This window comes from Brachypodium distachyon, chromosome 3, assembly GCF_000005505.3.
Source record: "Brachypodium distachyon strain Bd21 chromosome 3, Brachypodium_distachyon_v3.0, whole genome shotgun sequence".
In the NCBI taxonomy this organism is placed as follows: Eukaryota; Viridiplantae; Streptophyta; class Magnoliopsida; order Poales; family Poaceae; genus Brachypodium; species Brachypodium distachyon.
The window spans coordinates 51,165,940-51,190,146 of NC_016133.3; the positions used below are offsets into that span (position 1 = coordinate 51,165,940).

At 48.1% G+C, this 24,207-nt stretch overlaps 4 protein-coding genes across 5 annotated transcripts; 2 read left to right on the top strand and 2 right to left on the bottom strand.

Annotated features, from left to right (window-relative positions):
* The first annotated feature begins 3,194 nt into the window (after positions 1-3,194).
* LOC100829718 (probable LRR receptor-like serine/threonine-protein kinase At4g36180) lies at positions 3,195-4,816 on the top strand. Its single transcript, XM_010237471.3, has one exon. It carries the CDS (start codon positions 3,400-3,402, stop codon positions 4,699-4,701), a length of 1,302 nt encoding a protein of 433 aa, XP_010235773.1. The 5' UTR covers positions 3,195-3,399; the 3' UTR covers positions 4,702-4,816.
* A 2,542-nt stretch (positions 4,817-7,358) lies between these two features.
* LOC100836459 (aldehyde dehydrogenase family 3 member F1) lies at positions 7,359-10,711 on the top strand. 2 transcript variants are annotated; one of them, XM_024462440.1, is made up of 10 exons: positions 7,359-7,648; positions 7,775-7,843; positions 7,932-8,028; positions 8,797-9,003; positions 9,099-9,223; positions 9,316-9,444; positions 9,533-9,693; positions 9,774-9,864; positions 9,951-10,100; positions 10,186-10,711. In XM_024462440.1, the coding sequence occupies exons 1-10, from the start codon at positions 7,436-7,438 to the stop codon at positions 10,420-10,422; spliced, it is 1,479 nt and encodes a 492-aa protein (XP_024318208.1). In that variant the 5' UTR covers positions 7,359-7,435; the 3' UTR covers positions 10,423-10,711. The 2 variants fall into 2 exon arrangements, with proteins under 2 accessions (XP_024318208.1, XP_003569985.1); XM_003569937.4 differs by having other exon boundaries at positions 7,360-7,648; positions 9,316-9,420.
* A 3,342-nt stretch (positions 10,712-14,053) lies between these two features.
* On the bottom strand, positions 14,054-15,710 carry LOC100830031 (probable receptor-like protein kinase At1g33260). The gene is made up of 2 exons (XM_003572714.4): positions 15,076-15,710; positions 14,054-14,967 (listed from the first exon to the last, which is right to left on the bottom strand). Exons 1-2 carry the CDS (start codon positions 15,455-15,457, stop codon positions 14,267-14,269), a joined length of 1,083 nt encoding a protein of 360 aa, XP_003572762.1. The 5' UTR covers positions 15,458-15,710; the 3' UTR covers positions 14,054-14,266.
* Positions 15,711-16,852: 1,142 nt separating this feature from the next.
* On the bottom strand, positions 16,853-23,755 carry LOC100830336. Its single transcript, XM_010237472.2, is given in 19 exon segments — positions 16,853-17,429; positions 17,520-17,669; positions 17,758-17,910; positions 17,994-18,143; positions 18,219-18,371; positions 18,453-18,605; positions 18,693-18,845; positions 18,925-19,077; positions 19,162-19,314; positions 19,396-19,548; positions 19,636-19,788; positions 19,872-20,018; positions 20,304-20,453; positions 20,543-20,626; positions 20,711-20,860; positions 20,950-21,102; positions 21,189-21,341; positions 21,428-22,724; positions 23,304-23,755. Coding segments are annotated over 19 exon segments (4,305 nt in total). The 3' UTR covers positions 16,853-17,234.
* Positions 23,756-24,207: the final 452 nt, after the last annotated feature.

Consider the following 24,207-nt stretch of genomic DNA (forward strand, 5'->3'; position numbering starts at 1 on the left):
GAGCGCGTCCAACTCTGCACTCCACGCCTCGTGTGCCGGCGTGCCTTGCTGCGGCTTGTACCGCACCATGACTCTTGCAGCAATGATGGCTTCTGCCAGGGTTCGGGCTGGGGGCAGTCGATTCTCTGACCGGCTGCCCTCCGCCCTGTCCTCGGCGCACCCGGGTGAGTACGGTGCGATCCCGACGGCGTCGCTCGCGACGCGGTGTGTTCATGGCGCAGCTGCCGCTGCACGTCTCTGGCCCGCGAGTGAACTCGCTGGCCGGCGCGGGTGGCATCGTGGCCGCTCGCGCGACACTCTCCTTTATATATATATATATATATATATACCGTCGGAACCTCTCCTACAGTTTTCGGTCAAAAAAAAACCGGTTTCTCTTCACAAGCTAACACTATTTTTTTCTAAGTACTTTTAATCTTATAAAGTGCCCTCCTCGTCCTTCTTAATGCAGTAGAAGAACTAAATTCTTTCTTCTAAACGAGCGACGAAAACAGACCAACTTGAGCTCAGAAAAAAAAAGAACAACTACCATTCCCGTAAAATAGGTACTGCAGAAAGATGCACATGCTCCTGAAGAGGAGATGGACGGTGTCGTAGCACGGGGCTCCGACACCGGGGATGCGCGAGCACCCTCTTTTAGGTTCGGCAGTGGGCGGCGGGGATCACTCCGGCGATCGCCGGCGGGACCAATGTCAAGCGCTGGGACACGATGAACACAAGATCGTTTTTATTTATGTTTAGTTCCAGCTTCATAAAATTTCACTTTGGATTCACAGAAATTTGGGAAATTAAGGGAGGCGCCTCACCCTGTAAAGTCCCGTACAATAGAGTTTCTTCCCTTCTTGTAAACAATGCTTTAGTTGGACGCATTATGTAAGCAGGAGCCTACCTCATTTTGGTGGTGGTCTTTGTGTCCTCCTTGTCCAATTTTATCAACCCTCAGTTCGGTAGTATAAGACTTTGACACAAAAAAAAATACTATGTTAATACGTGGTTTATATGACATGGAATTCGTATGCTAGACTCGTTATGAACTTACTAATAGTTGTGGTTTCATATATTACAAGTCACATATTAATAGGGTTTTTTTCAAATATATTTGTCTTGACGAAACCTAACATATTTTAGAGGAAAGCATATTTTTCGTCCTCCAACTTTTCAAAAATTACACAAATAATACTTCAACTTTTTTTACTTTTTGTCTCTCAACTGTCGAAACCTGACAAAAAGGTACCTCACCCAATGTGAAGCGGTATTAGTGTTGATGTGTCATCGTTTTTGCCTCGACGTTGCCACACAGACTTAGTTTTTTTCGGAAACAAATCGACGCAGTGGCTAAAAAGAGAATTGATGTTATCTTGTAGGATGACATGTCAATATTAAGGCCAAAACCATGATATTTCGGCAGTAATACCCTTTTGGATGGACCGAGGGATCATTAATTTCCGGTTTAAACATTTAGGGATGAACAGTATACGAAAAAAGTTGGAGGAATCGTTTGTGTACTTTTTGGCAAATTGGGACAAAAAATATACTTTTCTCTGTATTTTACAGTATGGACCGAGAGAGTATAAACGCACATTCTGTCGGAGTAGTCGATGTTTAGTTTTAGCATGCAGGTTAAAGTCTTCATATAAACGAATCTAGAGAAATATTTTCTCTCTTAATAGCCGATGTGTAATTCTCCTGGAGAAGCACGAGAGTCAGTGCATGACCAACGGAGACACACACAAAACAATCGTGATAACTTTCTGCTGCAGGAGCATGTGCCATTGACCATCTTGGCGATCGTTTTATGATCCCTTGACCTCTTAAAGAAGAGTCCAAGTTGTCATAAGTACTAGCTAATGAAACTTTTGTGATCCCTTGACCTCTTAACTGAGCAGTGGCCGGTTTCATTTCGTAGACCCGGGTCCATTCTCATTAAGATGGCCAACTATCTGCAGTGACAGCCTGACAGGTATGCCCAATTGCCCACTGATAACTGAACTACCAGGCAGACACTGTTGGGAAGTCATGTCCCTTGTTGTTAGTACTGTTTAATTTTAAAGCAGACAGTATGTCCTCGCTTAACCGAGGTATCCAGATCATGGATTATTCACCTCGCTGATTGGTCAGACAGGGAAATACTCTCGAAGTCTCGATGTTGCTAGCGTCTTTTTTCTTCTGTGACCCGCGAAGTTTTTCTACGTGGATCCAGCTGACAGATGACCATTTAAAGGTGTAAGCAAAATTGACTCTTAGAAAGTTCAGTAAAAAAACAAACCTGATGTAAAAGAATTAACAAAATATGACTCCATCGTTCACTGCCAACCGACTAGACTAGCGAATGGCGTCATATATAGCTTGGCACTAAAAAGATTAGCCATTCGTAACCAATGGATGTTTTAAACATCACGATTTATGACGTTGACCACCCAAAAAAGGAAATCGACGTTTTGAACTTCATGGTTTGTGATGTTGACTCCCAAACCCAAATCGACGTTTTACAGTACCAAGATGACGATAGAGGAACCGCCGAATCCCATAGAGACGGCTACGACCCTGTGCTCTCTAAACTCTAAACCCTAGTGCTGTTCTCGAATTGCTCTTACACTAGCTGGGTTCTTCCAACTTTTTTTTTTTGACAGCTGGTGGGCTCTTCGGATGCTTGATGGGGGGGATATATGAGATCCCTTCCGTCAGAAGAAAAGTAACGGGCCTGAAATCTAAGCTACAGGCACCGATTGAATGCAAGGACGTAATTCACGTAGGCCCGCCTAAAACGGCTTTGTTGCACGTACCGGCCACCACGCATGGGCCAACGTTGCAGGCATAGGCCAGCCCATTTATACACAGCTTCGGGCCCATAAGATTTAAGCAAAACAGAGACTCCTTTGTATTGAAGCAGCCGGCGGGACAGGCCGAAGTCCAACCTGCTGACTGGTTGCCTCCTGCTTCTTGTTCCTCTGGCTGACCGGCGCACGTGGTTGTGCGTGCCAGTATACACCGCCGCCGGCCACCGCCTGCGTCGTCTATAGGCTCACACCGTCACCCGCAAGCCGCAACTGGTATTATTAACATAGTACCATGAGTGAGCGGCACTCTACCGCCTCCAATCATACGAACGAATCATGGAACGCACCCAAGAGACAAAAGGCTGTCATCACCATGGCACCGACGTCGTAAAACAGAGCAAAGCTCGAAAAGGCAAAGGCCCCGGTCTCGTCTTCCCTTTCCCAGTTTTCCGGGCGCATACAGACACGCCGCACAATTTAGTATACTCACCCTGACACTGACCGGCAGCAACAGCTCACACTCCACTGACTGATCCCACTCCCTCAAAAGCAAACCAACCCCCGACGACCACGAGCTCAACGGATATCGCTCCTCCCTCTCATCTCCTCGATCGAAGCGACGATGGCGTCTGCTAGTAGCAATCGCGTCCGGCTCGCAATACCACTACTCCTCCTGCTCCTGCTCCGGCACGCGGCGACCGCGGCCTTGTCTGCTGCTCCCCGGACCACCTTCCCGGGCGACAAGGCCGCGCTGGCGTCGCTCATGTCGGCCGTGGACGCGGCCACCATCCCGTCCTACTCCTGCCTCGCGTCGTGGGACTTCGCCCGCGACCCCTGCGCCACTTTCCCCTGCGGCCTCCGCTGCTACGCGGCCCCCAACGACTCCTCCTACCTCCGCGTCGCGGGCATCTCCCTCGACCCGGCCGGATACTCCGGCACTCTCCCCGCGCCCGTGTTAGCATCGCTCCCTTTCCTCGCATTCCTCTCCCTCACGGGAAACAGATTCCACGGCGCGCTGCCGGCGGGGTCGCCGCTGCCGCCCAGCCTCCGCGTCCTCGACCTCTCCGCCAACGCCTTCTCCGGCGCGATACCGGCGTCCCTCTTCACCGCCCCGTCGGCGCTCCAGGAGCTAGACCTCTCCCGCAACGCCTTCACGGGCCGGATACCGTCCCAGATCGCGTCCTTGGGCGCGCTCACGCGGATCGACCTGCAGCACAACGGCCTCACGGGCAGCCTCCCGTGGATGGGGGACATGCGCTCGCTCGCTCGCCTCGACGTGAGCGGCAACACGCTGTCGGGTTCCCTACTGGACGCGCTGCCCCGGCAGGTCGTGTCCGTCGTGGCACGGAACAGCGGCATCTCCGGACCGCTGAAGGCCGCAGCGTTCGACGCTCTGCCGGCAATGCAGGTGCTGGACCTCACGGGCAATGCCGTCCCCGGCGCGGTGCCCGGCGCCGTGTTCCGGCACCCGGCGCTGCAGCAGCTGCGGCTCGGGTCCAACCAGCTCGGCTCGGTCGAGGAGCCGGCGTCCGGCGTCGGCGCGTCGAGCAGCCGGCTCGTCGAGCTGGACCTCAGCGGCAACAGGATCGCCGGGCGGCTGCCCAGGTGTCTCGCGGCGATGCCGAGGCTCGCGGTGGTGGGGCTTGACCGGAACCGCTTCACTGGAGGGATACCGAACGAGTACGTCGTTCGGGTCGCGGACGAAGCCGCGGCCGACGACGGCCAAAGGGCGCCGTTTGCCAGGCTGATGCTGCAAGGGAACTATCTGTGCGGAGCGCTGCCGAGCCAGATGAGGACGCTGAAGGAGGGTGGTGCCGTGGTGAGCTTGGCGGATAATTGCTTGCTCAGGTGTCCGCACAAGTTCTTCTTCTGCAAAGGGGCCCCGCAGAAGGACCATGCCGCATGTCCCAAGTGCGAAGCATGAGAGAGCTTGCCCTTCTGTAGATAACGCATTCTAATCTGTACCTATGTTTTATAAGTGCTTTCAGGATCATGGGAAATAAAATTATAAATTTAATTGTCAAATTTGTTTGCGGAAATAATTGTCAAATATTTAACTTGTTTGAACATTTTCTCGCGGAATAAAGGCTTAATACTATGGAAAGTCCAAAAAAAATCTAAATAAAGACTTGAGTATTTCTTTAGACTAAATTATGATTGTTGAACTGTGTTGTATAAAAATATATTTAAAAAAGCAATCACATCAAATGCAAAAATGGTTACGTAAGCTAAAAAATTAAGGTCTACCTGATTATCAGGGAATTCACTTCTGTATCTCTCAGTCGACCCTTTCAATTAACTTTCATGTGTATTCTGTGTTGTGATTGTAGTGCTTTTGAGCTAGGCAGTTTCAAGACATAGGCTTTACTGGTTGAATTGCTTTCTATCCGGGCTTTCCTAAACTTAATTAATTTTATTTTCTTCTTTTTCATTTCAAAGTATAATACTCCTTCTGATTTATATTTCTTGCCGCAATTTTATCTAGATGCTTTCCTAAACTTATTTTTCTCTTCTTTATCTTCCATTTCGGAGTATATCACTCTTTTGATCTATATTACTTGTCGCGGCTTTGTCTTTAATATGGATTAGCTAAATATATACTATATAAATAATTCACTTGTACATAAGGACTCATCACAAAAGTAGTTGTTTTAACCTCCTTGAATCTGTATAAGGGAACTACTTTTTCCCGGTTCTAACTGGCTAAATATATTTTAGTTAATCTGCTTTAAAATATAAGACATATAAAATATCATGCCTCTAGTGTTCTTGAATTGGCATCGAAAATTGGTATTTTTTTTACTATAAATTTAATCAAACTTTACGAGTTTAGCGGCCAAAAAAATTTATACGGCTTTTATTTTTGAACGGAGCAAGCACGCATGATGTATCGCCAGTTCTCTTAATCATACTCATGTAGATTTTTGCACTGGGACCGAGACAAGTCTCGTTCTAATGCATGACCACTCATATTGGATTAAAAACAGGGGCGGAGCTACGTTGTCTCACTGGTGTCACATGACACCAATGAGTTTTGCAAATCTCTCTATGCATTAGTGGTAATTGTTGTTTACTTTTAGAAATTGACACCAATACAACTAAACTGACCCCAACGCTCTTCTTGGATAGCTTCGCCCTTGATTAAAAATAAATGAGTGCGAATGGTTATTGGCCCAGTACGAGAACCAATAGAAAAATGAGCTATATTGAATAATAAAAAGATATGTGATATGTTTTGTAGAATGAAGAGTGTAACTCCTCTAAGGCACGCTCCCTGACTTCAGACCTTTTTTTTTTGAGCGACCCTGACTCCTGACAGTCGAGTCAAACTGTCAAAGGCCTCATGGGCTTTTTCCTTTTTTCCTTCTAAAAACCAAGTCGAAGCCCAAAGGCCATGTTTCACGGTTCCTATTTCTGGGTATTGCTTTCTTACAGTTTGGGCCGTAGAGCATGGACGGGTGCTTGGCAGTGGGCTGCAGTAACGAGTGCTTGTTAAATGTAGTCTTTTGTTTCTTAAGCAAGGCGCAAAGTCTGGCGACTACATCATGGCATGTGTCTGCTGTGTGTACCTCGACGGGGCTACTGGACTACGGGGGCCCAGTGCGACCGGCTGCACGCGGCCAGGGCCGGCCTAATCACGACTCACATTCGGGCATCCGGGCAGGCGGGCGGGCACTCGTGTCGCTCTCTCTGTCTCTCAGCCACCGAGGGCGAAAGAAACCTACAGGACTAGAGTGCCTCGTCCTTTCGTCGTTGCTCTCTCAGCAGCGCAGCCCCCTTCAATCCCTAGCAATGTTGCTGCCGAACAATGTTGGTCGTCCACTCGTCCTATGCAAGGAGGCACGTTGTTTCTGTAATACGCCACCGATGCAAACAGGACAAAGACATCACGCACGGGAACCAAATAGTAAGAGCAGTACTGATGTTACTAATATCACAAAAGACAATTTCTAGGATGCCTGACCCGACTATTTTTGATACTCAAGGACTGAGAAGTGGTCGCCGTCAGTCAGGCAATTCCCACCGATGTGGAACTTGGTTCTCACAGGATCCCCTCGTTGTCAATTTCTGTAACAGCGCAGTTGGGAAGGATCTTCAGGCAGATTAAAGTTGTGTTACAGACAGTAATACCTCCACGTCATTAATTGAACCAGCAATGAGCCCAACAATCTATTTACACCTTATCTGCAATTTTGACACGAAAGCTAACGGCCGTCCTGTCAGCAGCTGTGCCTGCATACGATCGTGTGGGGGTGGATCGTATCATATTCATATGAGCAGTGCTATGCGTACGACACAAATCATACGATTTGCATACAATAGCTCGCAAGCCTAGCAAAATCCACCGTGGCACCTAGGCTTGGGCCTCTGGGCTAAGCAAATATCAGTGCATCACCTAGGCATCGGACAGAGATCGTACGATTTGTCGTACGCAGAGTAGTTCCGTATTCATATCTTCCCCCAACCGCTCCTAGGGTGACAATGAACTACCCACATTGATGAACGGTGCGCTGTATTTCAACCACACGGACACAGGGCCACGCGGTCCGGCCAGGGCCAGCACGTTATTTATAACACGCGTCCGCAGTCCGGTCCGCAAGCCAAGCTTAACCCTGTGGCGATCAGCTAGCTCCTTGTGTGATTCTGTCTCCATCTCCATGGGAAGCTTGCAAGAGAAGCCCCGCCTTCGGCTCGGCAGCCTGGTGAGCGGCCTGCAAGAGGTGTACGAGAGCGGCAGGACCAGGGAGCTGGCTTGGAGGCGGTCGCAGCTCAGGGGACTCCTCAGGCTCCTGTCGGAGAAGGAGGAGGAGATCTTCGAAGTGCTCCGCGACGACCTCGGCAAGAACCGTGCTGAATCCTACAGAGACGAGGTACCAGTGACCATGACATGCTAAACCCACTTACGTCGTTGATGATCGATCTAAATCTTTCTCGTTACTACTTGGTTTGTTTGATCTGTTCGTTTGGTAAAAGTTGCTTGTTTTGGTCGTCTTCAGCTTGGGGCTCTTGTCAAGTCCGTCAATCACACGCTGCGAAACCTCGGGAAATGGGCGGCTCCCGAGAAGGTAATAAGCTCTAGCTCGCGACAGACCCGTAAATTAGACTCATTGCAGTCCTAATTTTGCAATGTCTGACTTCATTCGGTAAGTGCAGGCTCAAGCTCCGTTGGTTTCTTTCCCGGCGACCGCGCTAGTGGTCCCCGAACCGCTCGGCGTTGTGCTTGTATTCTCCTGCTGGAATTTCCCATTAGGTGACACTCACTTGAATCTTGTTTTTTACCTTTTACGAAATTCCCGTAGTACCGTAGTTGTTAAATTCGAAGGGGAATATGATAAAGGCAACATTCGGATTTTGCTGCATTGCGTCTGCTAGTTGTCCTTTTTTTAAAATCTGGTAAGAGCAGTGCATAAAATATCTTTGACTTCTTTACTATTACACAACTTATGTGGGCATCTGAACCAGACCAAATTCAGGAGATATTCTAAGTTGACTCCATATTCATTAATCATTTGTAGTAACACAAACCATATGTCTTGTCCCTCAACATACTACTGCCTGAGCCTAAATTTGTTCCCTTGACTACAATACCAGAAATAGACGGCCATTCTAGTGTCAAAACTGTCTAGATTTGGTCCCTTCGCTCCACCGAAAATAGTTTATACGATGATGTGGCTATAGTTTCTCATCCTTGGCAGGTTGGTGTTCAATTTTTTGAAAGCGTTAAAAAAAGAAGAAGTAAACAAATCAAATAATAAGGAAAACATAAACATTGTAATGAACATAAAAATGGGAGAAGTTAAGGGTGAAATTTGTCTGATTTAAAGTTTATAGACGAAATGTAAACTCACACTTGTTGATTTTGAGAACGAGAGCGGGATTTGAATCCGTTCCATCAATAGCTCTACGACTAGATCACACTAATTTGTCTCTGCATCATCAACAATCTAGTCATGTTCACACTAGCTATGTCAATGATCATAGGCTCAAAGCCAAAACATATGCCGGTGCTGTAATGCAGGCTTAGCTCTAGAGCCGGTCTCAGGTGCGCTTGCGGCTGGCAACGTCGTGGTTCTGAAGCCATCCGAACTCGCGCCATCCACCGCTGCATTCCTCGCTGCCACCGTACCGAGGTACCTGGACTCGGAGGCTGTGAAGGTCGTCGAGGGTGGACCGGAAGTTGGAGAGCAACTCATGGAGCACAGATGGGACAAGGTCCTTTTCACCGGTCGGTAACTACAGACCACAATTCTGCACAAAGGAGACATCAGCTTGGTGTTCTTGCGTGCTTGTATCTGATGGCCGTTTCTTGGTGTTGTTCAGGGAGTGAACGTGTAGGGCGCCTTATCTTGACGAAAGCAGCAAAGCACTTGACCCCAGTCGCGCTTGAACTGGGCTCAAAATGCCCCTGCATCGTTGATTATCTGGATGGCAAGAGGGGCAGACAGGTACTATGCTCGGGGGTCTTTTTTTTTGTGCCTGTTTTCAGTTTTTGCAACAGTATTGAAGGACAGGCTGAATGTATCGGTTACACGGACAGGTTGCAGTGAATCGCATAGTTGGAGCGAAATGGTCAGTCTGTGCCGGCCAAGCTTGCATTGCCATCGATTACATCCTGGTCGAGGAGAAATTTGCACCCATTCTGGTCTGGTTCACTCTGCTATCTAGAGTACTGTGAAAATCAAATAGTAATACATTTACACTGCATATATCTTAAAAGCCTGCTTCTTGAGCATGTATTTTCTCTCTCACTGAAGATTGGGCTACTGAAATCAACGCTCAAGAACTTCATCGCTACACCGGAGTGCATGGCCAGGATACTGAACGCAAAGCACTTCCAGAGGTTAAGCAACTACCTGCAGGATGTTAAGGTGGCGGCTTCTGTGGTGCACGGTGGTTCACTGAACCCAAAGACCTTGTGAGTTTTTGCTCCCTTCTGATGACTATACCCTGTACACGGAATTGGTGCCTCATGCGGCCACGGTGCCTATGGTGTAGGGCCATTGAACCTACCATACTGCTGAACCCTCCGGTCGATTCTGACATCATGACCGAGGAGATATTTGGCCCGCTGCTCCCGATCATCACGGTGCGCACACGCTAGCTTGGCCTACAACAGCTCGACATTTCTTGACGGATTACCGCTGACCTGATACTATACATGGTGGATTTCAGGTAAAGAAGATCGAAGATAGCATCAGGTTCTTAAAGTCAAAGCCGAAACCTCTCTCGATCTACGCTTTCACCACGAACGAGAAGCTGAAGCGCCGGATTACAGAGGAGACGTCATCTGGGAGTGTCACTTTCAACGACGCCATTGTGCAGGTAGTTGTGTGTCAGTGTGTGTGTCGCTCCATGCAGAGGCTGGAGTCAATCTCCTTGCTACTGACCTACTGTTTCGCCGTTGCAGTATGTGGTGGAAGGCCTCCCGTTCGGCGGCGTCGGGCACAGCGGGTTCGGGCAGTACCACGGGAAGTATACCTTCGACATGTTCAGCAATAAGAAGGCGGTCTTCAAAAGAAGCTTTCTGATCGAGTTCATGTTCAGATACCCGCCGTGGGACGACAGTAAGATCCGGATGTTGAGACATGTCTTCAACCTCAACTATGTAGGCCTGCTCCTCGGCCTGCTCGGCCTGAGGAGATGACCGAATAAACCCACACGGAGAAAGAAACCAGCGGGAATAACTGATCCGAGAGAGAAGCTACGCCGTATGCACCCAAGCATCTGGACTGCGCACAGCATACCTGAAACGTGGCCAGGCATAGTTTTCTTAATCTGATGGCCAATAGATCGTTTGCTCCAAAAGACTAAAGAGCGAACGTTCGCTCAATATAAATTCCGTATTATTATCATACATGCGTTGTGTAACATGTAAGTCGGTTGCATAAATGTGTTGTTTTATTTTTTCCATGTAGTATTTCTGTTCCTAAACATAATATGTTTTGTCATAAGTCAAGAAAATTAAAATTTAATCGAGTTTATAGAAAAATCTACAAACAACTAAAATACCGAATAAGTATATATGATTTCAAATTTAATAGAACTATATTGTAGATGTTGGTAGCTTATTAATAAACCTAGTTAAACTTCAACTTAGGTGTGTTTGGGATAGTGGGGCTAGAGTTGGGATATTTGGGAGATGTGTAGTAGCATTGTTTTGTTGCATTCTTGAAGTATCACAATTTCAACTCCACGAAAAAGTGAATTTACAAATGACCAGCTCCACCAAATTTGTGGAGTTGGAGCTGTCTCATCACACCCTTAAACAAAGCAAGACATCTTATATTTAGAATCGGATAAAGTACATCTTAATTCAGCTCATCCATCGCTACCACTTTCAATTCCCAGCATAAATTCAGTCTAAGGGGCGTCACTGAAGTGTGACATGATTAACTTATTAAAAAGTTTTTTTTTTGCAAAAGGCTGTTTTTCAAGGAAAGCCTTTTTTACAACACAACAAGTACCGCTATTGATAGTGAATGACCCATACCGAAAGAAAGTCCTCCAGACTCTCGGAGGTACATTCTAAAAGGGCGATTCGGTGTGTTTCTTCTAAACCTAAATTGTATGATCTGCATATTGAATGACCGGGAAATGTCCCCTCTCTCTGAACTGGGAGCTGAATTCTTCATTCCTGTTTTTTTTTGGGTAAAAATCTTCATTCCTGTTAACACCGGAGAAGATCAACACCGAACACGAAAAGGAGCAGCGAAAGGGCTCCTTGACCTACACCCCTGTTTGGGGTAGAATTTGCTTAATCCATTTTCGCCAATCGCCAGTGTTCTTCACATCCCATAAAATGAAGGTCTTGCGAGATGGTCTCCTCTGAGATCTTGCAAGATGGTCTCATGTTGAAATATCAAACGCCTTTTCAAAGTTCAATTTGAGGATTAATATTTCATCCCCCGAAGACATTGGGATTGTGTTATTTTTATTTTCTTTACAACGTTGATCTTCTAATTTGTTCTTGATAGGTGAAACCGTGGGGGTTCATGATGTATTGCGCTAATATCTAATCGAAACTAGAGACTGTTGTGTATATGAAGAGTACTAGAGCGCACACTAGGTTGTGTGCATCATTTGATGCAGAGGTTGCCTCTTCGATCCGTTATCCAGAAAAGAACAATGTGTTTCACTGATCTTGTTGTCCGCAATAAAAGCATCACCGGTTGTGTTAATTTGTGGGGGTGTTGTTCATCGGTTGCCCAAATTTTAGCTTAAAAGTCAGCCAAATTTCTATGATTTTGGATTAAATTCTAACCATCATCGTCCCCAAGTAACTCCATATAGAACCTATAGCTAAAAATTATACTGGCATTTCACTAAAATTTCACCACTTTAAAGATGGCCATTCTAGACGTTCTGATGTGTAACTCTAAGTGACCAAGATTAATTAATAATCTGGGCACCTGAGAATTAGCAAAATTGTTTCTTAAGGCAACATCTGTCAGCTTCTGATTGTGCACCTTCAGAAAAGATGGCCATGTTAACGACTTCCGCTGCAACCGCATGCTTATGATTAAATTATAACTGAATAAACGCTATTTAGCTGCGTATATGTGAATTTCACTTATTTGAATAAACAAACTCAGACAGGATCCGGGCATGGCCACTTCAACATTCCGACTAAAGAATGAGCAATAATGAAGCACGCCATTCAGCTGATCGTCAAGCTAACAATTAAAAAACTAAATAAGAACGCAACTGTTATATAGGAGTATCTATCAAACCCCCATGTGGCATGAGCAGAGGCAGCGCGTAAACAAAAGAGGGTTTCAGACCGCACCAGCCTCGTATAAGCAAGCAATAAGCAGTAGCTTTACTGCCAAGCATAATGTGCCCTCTTCCTAAATCACGTTGCGAGCATTTGTTTTCGCGCTAATTCCACATTGACGAACAGCGAAAACGCAGACTTTTGTGCGCAAAGCGATCTGGTTTCCATGTGATTGTGATCAACAGAATGCTAAATTTCACCAGCTTTGCCGTTCAGAAACCCAGCTGTCGTTGAGTATCTTATACAAGTAATGCTTATTGCTTGTCCAGCCAGCGTCATGGAATTAAGCAGTGGATGCAGTACTGCACGGTCAGGGTACGTGCATGTCCCGTGTCCCAGTACACCCAACTGCTGCGCTGTGATGTCCTGAGACTCTTTCAGTTTAGACAGGACAAGATGAAATTGTCTTAAGGTGCCTTTCAGTCTATGCTTCTGTAAATCTGATTCTGCCTAACTTAACTTATTATGGGGTTGAGACTATTCCCAAATCACAGAGGGAGTATAGTATATAGCAGCATCGTCCATCTCGCAAGCACAGCAGATTAAATGAAATTCATTCCACCTCATTGATCATGAGTTGCAACATGCAACCAGGAACCGGCAATTTAAGTATTTGTTGTGACCTAACTAGCGTCTCTAGTGGGCGACTTGGCTATGAGAGCGAGTTAATTTGTTAACTGTTACGCACGGCACATTTGTTATTAAGTATTTGTTGTGACCTAACTAGCGTCTCTAGTGGGCGACTTGGCTATGAGAGCGAGTTAATTTGTTAACTGTTACGCACGGCACATTTGTTAGGCCTGCCCGGCTGCCCCCGTAGTGTGTTCTGGATGACAATAAGTAGTAGTAGTACTCTGTACTCCCATGCTAGCTAGTTAATTCATCCCAACTAATACAGGCCGTGTTTAGTCTGTTAGTTAGGATGTCAACAGCAGCAACCGATCAACAGCATGCATTTTCGTGCGACTCTTTTACATGACTTGGTCATTTTCGTGCCGTGCCTCGGTGCTCTGCTCACCCGTCTTCCCTTTTTTTAATCCACGTATCGCACGGGCCGCGCACCCGTTCTCCACATGTGGCCTCCAATTGCACGGCCCTGCAAGATGTAAGTCTGGACTTTTCTCGTGTTGGAAAACTTGGGAGAGAAAAAGAGAGACAGAGTAGGAAACAGCGCGAAGCAGCAACGACCATTGAAAGCCGGCCTGGGCGAGAAACGACTGGTTCCGCAGGCCGTACAACGAATGCACATGACTGCAAGTAGACAGAGCCGAGAGATGCATGTCATGTCAGCATGTATCCATTTTCGATCGAGCGGTGAGGAGGGAGTGCATCCAAGGGCCGAGTAAACAAACAACATGTGCAAACCATAGTATAAACGTCGAGATGCACATGACCTGCTCGATTGATTGCTGAAGGTCGAATTGACTTCCTGGCCACCGTAATCTCGAAGCACCTTTACAGGATCACATGCATGCTTAGATTAACTAAATCACATCCTATATCGCATAACAAAATGCACAGGATCTTCAAGCCGATTTTTATTAATGAGCCACTACGCGCCTACAACCCCATCCATGACATCACAAAAGTTTTGTACCTGACCCAAAGGTTTGTTAACTAATCATCGGATCCTCTACAATAGTATAACGAACTAAGAAAATTCTTACTGTCTGCCCTTCCTAAGCATTTACACCCTACGACATACAAAGTGGATTTAACTCAGGGAAACCATGATCTTGCTGACCGGTTTAGGCCCAACGGCCGAGAACAGCGCCGCCGTCTTCTCCTGGAGAACGCGCACCACCTCCCCCATGGATGGCCGGAGCCCGGGACCGACACTGACACACTTCAGCGCAAGCGCCGCCACGGTGGCAGCCTCCTCGCCGTCATACGCGTCTCCGAGCCTCCGGTCCACCACGTCAGCCACTTTCCCCTCACTGAGCGCGGGACCCACGGCGACCGTTAGCCGGCACCCAGTGTCCGCGCACATGGCCTCCCGCCCGGTGACGAGCTCCAGCAGCAGCACGCCGAAGCTGTACACGTCGCTCTTCTTGGTGGCCACGCCGGAGCGGAGGAAGTGCGGGTCCACGTAGCCCGGGGAGCCCATGACGGGCCGGGCCGAGGCCCTGGCGGTGACCGCGGCGGAGAAGCCCACGTGGGCGACCCCGAAGTCGCAGAGCTTGGCGTCGAGGGCTGCGTTGAGCAGCACGTTGGACGCCTTGACGTCGCCGTGGATGACCGCCGGGTCCCGCCGCTCGTGGAGGTACTCCAGCGCCATGGCCACCTGGAACGCGACGGCCATGCGCCGCGCCCATGGGAGCACCGCCGCAGTTCGCTTGTTGTTGTTGTTGTTGCCGTGGAGCCGCTCGTGCAGGTCGCCGTTGGGCGCGTACTCGAACACCAGGACTCCTTCCTCTGCACGCGCGCGGAAATGAATCAGAGAAAACAAGATCAGCCACCGATGGAGTTGACCGATTATTGGTCATGGGGAAGTTAGGTGAGGAATTTCAGTTTATTTATTACCTCGTTCGTCGCAGAAGCCGAGGAGGCGGACGATGTGGGGATGGCGCAGGGACGTGAGCACGTCGAGCTCGTGGCGGAAGGCGCGGTGGAGGCGCTCGCTGCTGCGCTGCACCTTGACGGCGCCGAGGCGGGAGGAGGTGAGCGATGCCAGGTACACGGTGCTGAACCCGCCCTGGCCGATCACGCGGGACGAGAAGCCGCCCGTCATCGACTCGATCTCGGCCCATTCCAGCCGCCTCGCCTGTTGCCGCCCGCCCATCTTGGGCTTGCCCGCGCCGCTGGGCTCGGCCGAGACGCGGGAGTCCGTCCGGCCCGCCGCCTCATGCTTCTCGCGCCGCCCGCGGCGGACGCAGTCGTAGAAGAGACCGCACCCGGGCAGCATTGCGCGCACAGCGGCAACACACGACCCTTGCCTTGCCGTGCTCGCTTGAGCTAAATTACCCGACGCGCGCCGGGCCGGGGACAAAGGTTGGGTCCGGATCGAATAAAAAGGTGGATCCCTCGCGCTAGCTAGCTAGCTGCTGTTCTTGCTACGTTTTCCTTTTCTCTCTTTAGTTCTGACTTGGATTACAAGGTGCCTGTTGTGCAATAGTGGCGGATCAAAGAATGGCTAGTGGCGTCCATTGTTATATACGCGCGGTGTCTCTCCAAGTGGGCCTCGGCTAATCATTGTGCGTAAAGAAATGGCTCGGGCATGCTTTGAGATGTGTGATGCTTCTGGGTGCTATCGTCATCGACGTCATGCTCTCGATCTCTCTCTCCTGGCCGGCTCACCTGCAATTTTCGGCATGTTTTTTTTTCTCTCTGTCCCAACAATAAACAACCATCATTCTATACAACTGTGCCGTCGACATTGGAATATTGTGGAGATGCAGCTTATATTTCGACAAGTACATTTATCTGCCAACCGCGGGGACCCGCGCACTAGATCGGGATGCATAGACATGGAGCGTGACGTCCTACCGGTACCAAGTGGCAAGACCCTCTCTTTTTCTTTTTCGTTTTTGTCAGTGTGTTTTGTTTTCCTCGTGTTCGTGTAATGGCCTGCTTCGTAACAAAGCATTTCCAATGATATCCCAACTGGAGATGTCCGAGTGGATGAGCGGACAAGCGCAACAGCCAACGGGAGCTCGCCTTAAACAGATATTACTGCGCTGCAAGCCTGCAAAGGTACCGACCGTTGTGCAACCACATGGCACTGGGACTCCACTAGCCAGATCCTTGCTATCCATTAAACTACAGATCTGATTGCATCACTTTCGTATGGCTCCCCACGGTTCAGTGCGCAGCAGTACAGTACGTAGTAGTATAGAGCACACGAGTAGATAAGTCATTGTAGCATACCACGTTTTACCCACACAACGACTATGTTAAAAAAAAAAAATCAAATTCAGGTTCGCCAGCAAGCTGAGCACATGCGGGCCCGGGCACGCGTTTCAGAAGTTGACTAGCAAGGGCAGGTACCTCGGTGCTCTAAACCGTAGGAACAGATCTGTTTCGACCTGTGACTGCAGAAGAGTTAGGACCTACAGTACCGGTTGGGTATCTCCGTGTGCTGTACATCCCAAACGCGTGCCGGCGTGCGCCGCCTTTGCAGGGGATGCACACTGCTATTTTACTGCATCCTTCGAAAGGTCATCGTATATGCCACGTAATTGTATACTCCATCAAGTAAAAAATGCAACCGTAACGTCGTGCACGCAGCAATAACAGATCCCTGCCTGAACGCTTCAACTTGCTGATAAAATTGTATGGTGAGAAAACAGAGACAGATCGAATGCTACAATGCACGAAAATGGTAAAACACATGCTGTCTAAACCAAGGCATGCACTACAAATAAAACCTGTTCCTTAGGAATTCTTCTGGTCAAGCACCTCCTCTGTTCTTCAGTCTAGCTAATTCAAGAACTGCAGAAGGGTGACTCTTATTCCGGTTCGGCCTTTGATAATCGAGGCTGTTATTACAGGCAAGAAATCAACAAACGGTATATGATGTTGCAAAGGATAACGGGTGCTTATGAACCGAAGAAGACGATGTGATGCCTGGCTTTCTTTCGGAACATGCGCGGGGCATTGGCGTCTACTGAACAGGAAGGAAAGAGCTACTTGTCGGGACCGAACTCGTCACCACCTTCTCGGTTATCTCTGGGGCAGGCGCGCTATTGTTGCTTCCGGAGCTCCACGATGCATTTCATTTTATCATTCTCATTGTCGCTGCTGCCACCACCATTGTCACGATCTTCATGGGTGTAGTTGCCTTCGATGTCGTCGCTACACGTCTCCTCCCAATCTGTAAAGTCCTTCTGCTGAGGCTGCATGTTTGCCTCAGTCGTCATCACAATGTCTTCTTTCTTCTGTGCATTGGAAATTCTCATTAGGTTGCATGCAAGTGCAGTATGGACCTGCTAGTATTTGACATGGAGAGTTCAAAGTTGAATCATTACCTTGTTTACAGGGTTGTCATCAAGCACACCTGTGTCCATTGTAGTATCGTCGTTGTTGCTAGGTGGGGCAAGCAAGTTCTCCCATCCGCCGTTATCCATCATCTTGAAGTCATTGTTGATCTTACTTTCGAGCTCGCGCCAGGGGTTCTCCTGTGCACCGGAAAAATCTCATTAAGCTTGCGTGCTACGAACTTCCTAATATTTTACGTGGAGAGTTAAAAGTTGAGTGATTCATTACCTTGTTTATAGCGCTATCATCAAGCACGGTTGTGTCCATTGCCTTATCGCCGATGTTGTTGGGTGGGGCAAGCAAGTTCTCCCCTCCGCCGTTATCCATCATGCTGAAGTCGCTGCGGATGTTACCTTCGAGCTCACGCCAGGGGTTCTCCTCCTGTGTAGAAATACTCATTAGATTGAGCGTTATGTAATTCCTAGTTTTTTACATGGAGAGTTCAAAGTTGAGTGAGTTGTTACCTTGTTTATAGCGCTGTCATCAAGCACGGCTGTGTCCATTGTTGTATCACAGTTGTGGCTGGGTGGGGCAAACAAGTTCTCCCCTCCATCGTTACCCATCATGACAAATTCATTGTTGATATTACCTCCGAGCTCGTGCAAGGGGTTCTCCTGTGCACCGGAAATTCGCATCAATGGATATCCTAGTATTTTACGTGAGTTGTTCAAAGTTGAGTGAGTCATTACCTTGTTTATAGGGATGTCATCAAGTACGGAGGTGTCCATTGCAATATCATCACTATTGCTCGGTGGGGCAAGCAAGTTCTCCCCTTCGTCGCTACCCATCATGTCGAAGTCATTGCTGACATTACCTTTCAGCTCTCTCCGGGGGTTCTCCTCCTGTGCACCGGAATTTCTCATTAGATTATGTGCTATAATTGTCTAGTATTTTACATTGAGAGTTGTTGAGTGAGTCATTACCTTGTTTATAGTGCTGTCATCAAGCATGGTTGTGTCCATTGCCGTATCGCCGCCGTTGTTTGATGAGGCAAGCAATTTCTCCTCTCCACTATTTTCCATCATGGCAAATTCATTAATGGTCTTATCTTCAAGCTCGCGCAATGGGTTCTTCTCCTGTGCGTCAGAATTTTTCATTAGATTGTGTGCCATGAACTTTCTAGTAGGTTTGCGTGGAGAGTTCAAAGGTGAATGAGTCATTACATGGTTTATAGCGTTGTCATAAAGCACTGTTGCGTCCATTGCTGTATCCACGCCATTACAGGGTGCAGCAAGCAAGTTTTCCTCTCCATCATTACCTATCATGTTGAAGTCATTGTTGATATTACCTTCGAGATTGCGCCAGGGGTCCTCCTCCTGTGCACCGAAAATTCTCATTAGATTGTGTGGTCTAGACTTCCTAATATTTTCAGTTCAAAATTGTGTGAGTTATTACCTTTTTTATTGCGCTCTCGTCAAGCACGGCTGTATCCACTGTCGTGTCATCATCGTTTCTCGGTGGGGAAAGCAAGTTCTCCCCTCTGCCGTTAATCATCATGGCAAAGTCATTGCTAATGTTACCTTTGAGCTCACGCAAAGGATTCTCCTCCTGATCACCAGAAATCCTCATTAGAATGCACTATAGACTTTCCAGTATTTTACATGGACAGTTCAGAGTTGAGTGAGTCATTACCTTGTTTATAGCATTGTCATCAAGGACGACTGTATCCGTTGCCATCTCACCATTGTTGCTGGGTGGGACCAGCAAGTTCTCCCTTCCGCTGCTACCCATCATGCCGAAATGATTGCTGATATTAACTTCGTGTTCGTGCCCAGGGTTCTCCTCCTGTTCATTGGAAATTCTCATTAGAATCTGTTAAGGACTTCCTAGTATTTTACATGGAGTTAAAAGTTGATTGAGTCATACCTTGTTTACAATGCTGCCATCAAGTACGGTTGTATCCACTGTCGTATCACCATCATTTCTCAGTGGGGAAAGCAAGTTCTCTCCTCCGCCATTAATAATCATGGCAAAGTCATTGCTAATCGTACCTTCGAGCTCCTGTGAGGGATTCTCCTCCTGATCACCAGAAATTCTCATAATTAAGATTGCGCCATCGACTTTCAGTATTTTACATGGAGAGTTCAGAGTTGAGTGAGTCATTACCTTGTTTATAGCATTGTCATCAAGCACGACTGTGTCTGTTGCCATCTCGCCATTGTTGTTGGGTGGGGCTAGCAAGTTCTCCACTCCGCCGTTACCCATCATGCTGAAATGATTGTTGATATTAACTTCGTGCTCGTACAAAGGGTTCTCCTCCTGTTCACGGAAAATTCTCATTAGAATGTGTTATAACTTCCTAGTATTTTACATGGAGAGTTCAAATTTGAGTGAGTCATTACCTTGTTTACAACACTGTCATGAAGCAAGGTTGTATCCACAATCGTATCGCCGTTGTTGCTCGGGGCAATCAAGTTCTCCCCTCCGATGTTATCCCTCATGGCGAAGTCATTGTTAATCTTACCTTCGATCGCGCATGAGGGTTTATCCTATTCACCAGAAATTTTCATTAGATTGTGTGCCATGGATTTCCTAGTTTTTACATGGAGAGTTCAAAGTTGAGTGAGTAATTGCATTGTTTATAGCATTTTCATCAAGCACGGTTGTGTCAATTGTCGTATCGCTGCTGTTACTGGGTGGGGCAAGCAAATTCTCCCCTCCACTCTTACCCATTATACTAAAGTCATTACTGATATTACCTTCGAGCTCGCGTGATTGGTTCTTGTCCTGTGCACCGAGAATTCTCATTAGATTGAGTGTTATGGACTTATTACCTTGTTTATTGCGCTTTCATCAAGCACGGATGTATCCACTACCGTATCATCGTTGTTGCTCGGTGGGGAAAGCAAATTCTCCCCTCCAACATTATCCATCGCGATGAAGTCATTGCTAATTTTACTTTCGAGCTCGCGTGAGCGGTTCTCCTGTTGTGCACCGAAAATTTTCACTAGATTGTGTGCTACAGACTTCCTAATATTTTACATGGAGAGTTCAAAGTTGAATGAGTCATTACCTTATTTGTAGAGCTACCATCAATCACGCCCGTGTCAATTGCCATATCGCCGCCATTGCAGGGTGGGGCAAGCAAGTTCTCCTCCTGTGCACCGGAAATTCTCATTAGATTGCGTGTTATGGACTTCCTTATATTTGACATGGAGAGTTCAAAGTTGAGTGACATTACAATGTTTATTGCGCTTTCATCAAGCACGGCTGTAACCACTGTTGTAGCGCCGTCTTTGCTCCGTGGGGCATGCAAGTTCTCGCCTCCGCCATTATCTACCATGCTGAAATCTTTGCTAATTTTAACTTCGAGCTCACGCGAGGGGTTCTCCTGCCGTGCACCAGAAATTGTCTTTATATTGTGTGCTATGGACTTCCTAGTATTTTACATGAAGAATTCAAAGTTGAATGAGTCATTACCTTGTTTTTAGCGTCGTCATCAAGCATGTTGTTGTCCATTGGTGTATCCCCACCGTTTCTCGATGGGGCAAGCAAGTTCTCCCCTCCGTCATTACCCATCATGTTGAATTTATTGCTGATCCTAACTCTGAGCTCACGATGGGGATTCTCCTCCTATGCACCGGAAATTCTCATGAGAGTGCGCGTTGTGGACTTTCTAGTAATTTACATGAAGAGTTTAAAGTTGAGTGAGGCATTACCTTGTTTATAGAGCTATCATCAAGCACGACAGTGACCATTGCCGTATCGCCGTCGTTGCTCAGTGTGGTATGCAAGTTTCCCCCTTCAATGTTTTCCACCATGCCCAAGTCATTGTTGATCTTATCTTCCAGCTCGCGATGGGTGTTCTCCTCCTATGCATTGGAAATTCTCATTAGATTGTGTGCTATGTAGTTCCTAGTATTTTACATGGCGACTACAAAGTTGAATAAGTAATTACCTCGTTTATAGCAATGTCATCAACCACGGTTGTGTGCATTGCCGTGTGGCCGTCGTTGCATGGTGAGGCATGTGAGTTCTCCCCACCGTCGTTAACCATCATACCAAAGTTATTGCCGATGTTACCTTGAAGATCACATTGGTGGTTCTGCTCCAAGACAGGCTGCTCCGAGAAGGTGACGGTAACCGTAGTGTCATCGGGGGCAGTGCTCGAGCTGCCGCCGTTGCCGGTCATGGTGAATTGCTGCCTCTTGCGGTAGATATCCTCAAGTTGGTGGAAGTAAGGGCACGTCTTGGCGTCCTAGGGGCGCCGCTTCTTGCTCTCCTTCACCTTCTTGAAGTACTTGTTGATGTTCTCCCACTTCTCCTTGCACCGCTTGGAGCTCCGGTGGTACCCCATGTTCCGCATGGCTGCAGAAATGTCATCCCACAGTAGAGCCTTGCCTCCCAAATCCTGCCAAAGCTCGTCCTTCTCCATCCGCAATTGTATTAGCGCGTCGACTTCCTCCTTGGGCCATCGTGGCATACCGCTCCCATTATTATCCCCCTCGCTGCTCTCTCCTACTGACCGGCTCGCAACCACTGACTGCATTGAGGCGATTAATGCTTCAATGTGATGATGTATCTGAGAGGTATTCTGTATCACTGGCGCCTTTTGTTTGTTGGCCGCAGCTAAGGAGCTGAAGGAAGGAGGGAGCGATACGGAGTTCCCGCTGGTGATGATGCGCTGGAGTAACATGATCAGGGCAGCGTCGCGGGTGGCTCCGGTAGCTCGCTCCTGGGCGAGTTGCTCCCATTCGCACTTTATGCGGGTGAGTTCATGCGCCCGCCATGCCTGCTCTCGCTTAGTGCGCTCTGCTTCCCACCTCTCGAGCTTATCAAGGAGTAGTTGCTGCATTGCGTCTTGCCTCTTCGTGACCTGCTTTATCAGACGCTTCACGAGCACCGTCAACATCTTGTAACTGATACCACCGCCCCCTTCCTCCTCGTCATCGGACTCATTGTCTGAGTCTGGCTCCGTATTGGACCAGAAGCCGTGGTCCGGCAGCAGCAGGCCAGCGCCAGGATGGGCCATCGCCAACGGTCTCGCAGCTGCAGCCGCCATGGCCATTGGCGCGGCCTGGTGCTGCGGCGGGTCTGCAGCGTGGAGTGCTTCGAGTTGGGCGAAGTAGCGGTAGCTCTTGTTGTCCGGCCTGCCGGCACGATCTTCCTTGGAGCGCTTGTAGTACTTGTCAACGTTTTCGAACTTCTCCTTGCACTTCTTGGCGCTCCTGCGGTAGCCTCGCTGCGCTAGCTTCCTGCGAAAATATGTTCAGTGGACGGCACGTGTCGTACTTGTTAGCAGTTGTTTCTTACTTTCATGTCTCAACCAAAATTGGCATAGCAATGAAGGCATGAAGCAGTGGTATGTAAACATTGCAGTATGTACCGAGTAGTACTAGTAGCCCAGGAGTAGAATTATAGATGAGTCAAACATTTATGGCATCCTTTTATATCTTTCCCTTGAAAGGGACTGAAGGAGAGTGATAGATATGCGATGATGTCAAGCTGATGGCACCGCAAGTGGAGAGAGACAGATGGAAATTGGTTCATTAAAGCTGGCTGCAGAAGGCTTCCTTCTTTTACCAAAAACGAGAGCGCATCCATGTTTAGAAACGCACTTAAAGGTAATACTAGAAAAAAAGGGTCCAGGCCTGCAACTACTGCGCTCTGCAATGTCCGCGTGTGGCCTACTCCTAGTATTGGGCTGAACAGCCACGCCATGGCATACCGTAAAACCATGCCCCCAATCTCATAGAAATCAAGCAGGATTCGGAAGGGAAACGGAAGGAAAATTACCGGTACCAGAGTGTGGCACCTCTCGGATTCGTTCTCACCTGGAGACCTCCTCCCAAACGGGCGCTTTGAGGCCGGCGTTGCGGAAGACGCTGTCCATTTCCGACCGGATCTCGATAAGCGCCAGCGTCTCATCGTGTGGCCAGCGGCTGCAGCCAGACCCTCCTGCTCCAGCCTCGCCGGTGCTTCTGCCACGGAGGCCGTCCACGAGATTGATGTCGTTCAAGTTGATGACGCCATGGCCGGTGCTAGCTCCAGTGCCAGCGGCTGGCAAAACCTCAGAATTCGTCACCGACGGTGGCGTCTGCACAGAAGACGGAGGAGACGGAACAAGGCTGAGAGACACGGCAGCAGGCACCGGAGGCGGCTGCGGAGAAGGGACGCTGCCGGCCATGCCTGTAGGTTGAGGGCCGGAAGGGTACCCAGCGCCACCGTCGCGAGGCTGCACGGCCAACTGGCTGCCACCACCTTCCCTTTCCTGCGTCCAAAACATGAAATTTAGTTGATCTACTACTACCTTAGGAGGAGATACGATCTAATTTACATCAAGAGTATGGGAAGGAAGGACATGACTTACCTTCCGAGCTATGAAGGCCGGCGAAGATGTGCGAAACAAGGGATTGTATGGCTAGGGGAGTAAGCAGAGAGAGACAACCGGAAAGGTCCAAAAGAAGTTGGGAAGGTAGGCAGAGAAAGCCAAGAGTACTACGATGGAGAACCATATGGAGGGGGTGTATATTTATGTAGGAGTTCTATACAATGGAAAAGGAGTGTACATTTATACCGATGCAATAACATTTATGTTGATATCCCTAAAAGCTGCAAAATCTCGGAAATATCTGAGGGAGTAAATGAAAATCTTCCAACCGAAAGTGCATGCATACAAAACAAAAACGTAATGGAAGAAGCTAGAACCGACCGTTTGTTTGACCACTAGCTTTGTGG

Coding starts and splice junctions, on each gene's coding strand:
- LOC100829718 (XM_010237471.3), top strand. CDS start 3,400: ATGGCGTCTGCTAGTAGCAATCGCGTCCGGCTCGCAATACCACTACTC.
- LOC100836459 (XM_024462440.1), top strand. CDS start 7,436: ATGGGAAGCTTGCAAGAGAAGCCCCGCCTTCGGCTCGGCAGCCTGGTG. Junction 7,844..7,931: donor AATGGGCGGCTCCCGAGAAG/GTAATAAGCTCT, acceptor CGGTAAGTGCAG/GCTCAAGCTCCGTTGGTTTC. Junction 9,004..9,098: donor GGACAAGGTCCTTTTCACCG/GTCGGTAACTAC, acceptor GGTGTTGTTCAG/GGAGTGAACGTGTAGGGCGC.
- LOC100830031 (XM_003572714.4), bottom strand. CDS start 15,457: ATGCTGCCCGGGTGCGGTCTCTTCTACGACTGCGTCCGCCGCGGGCGG. Junction 14,968..15,075: donor CGGCTTCTGCGACGAACGAG/GTAATAAATAAA, acceptor GCGCGCGTGCAG/AGGAAGGAGTCCTGGTGTTC.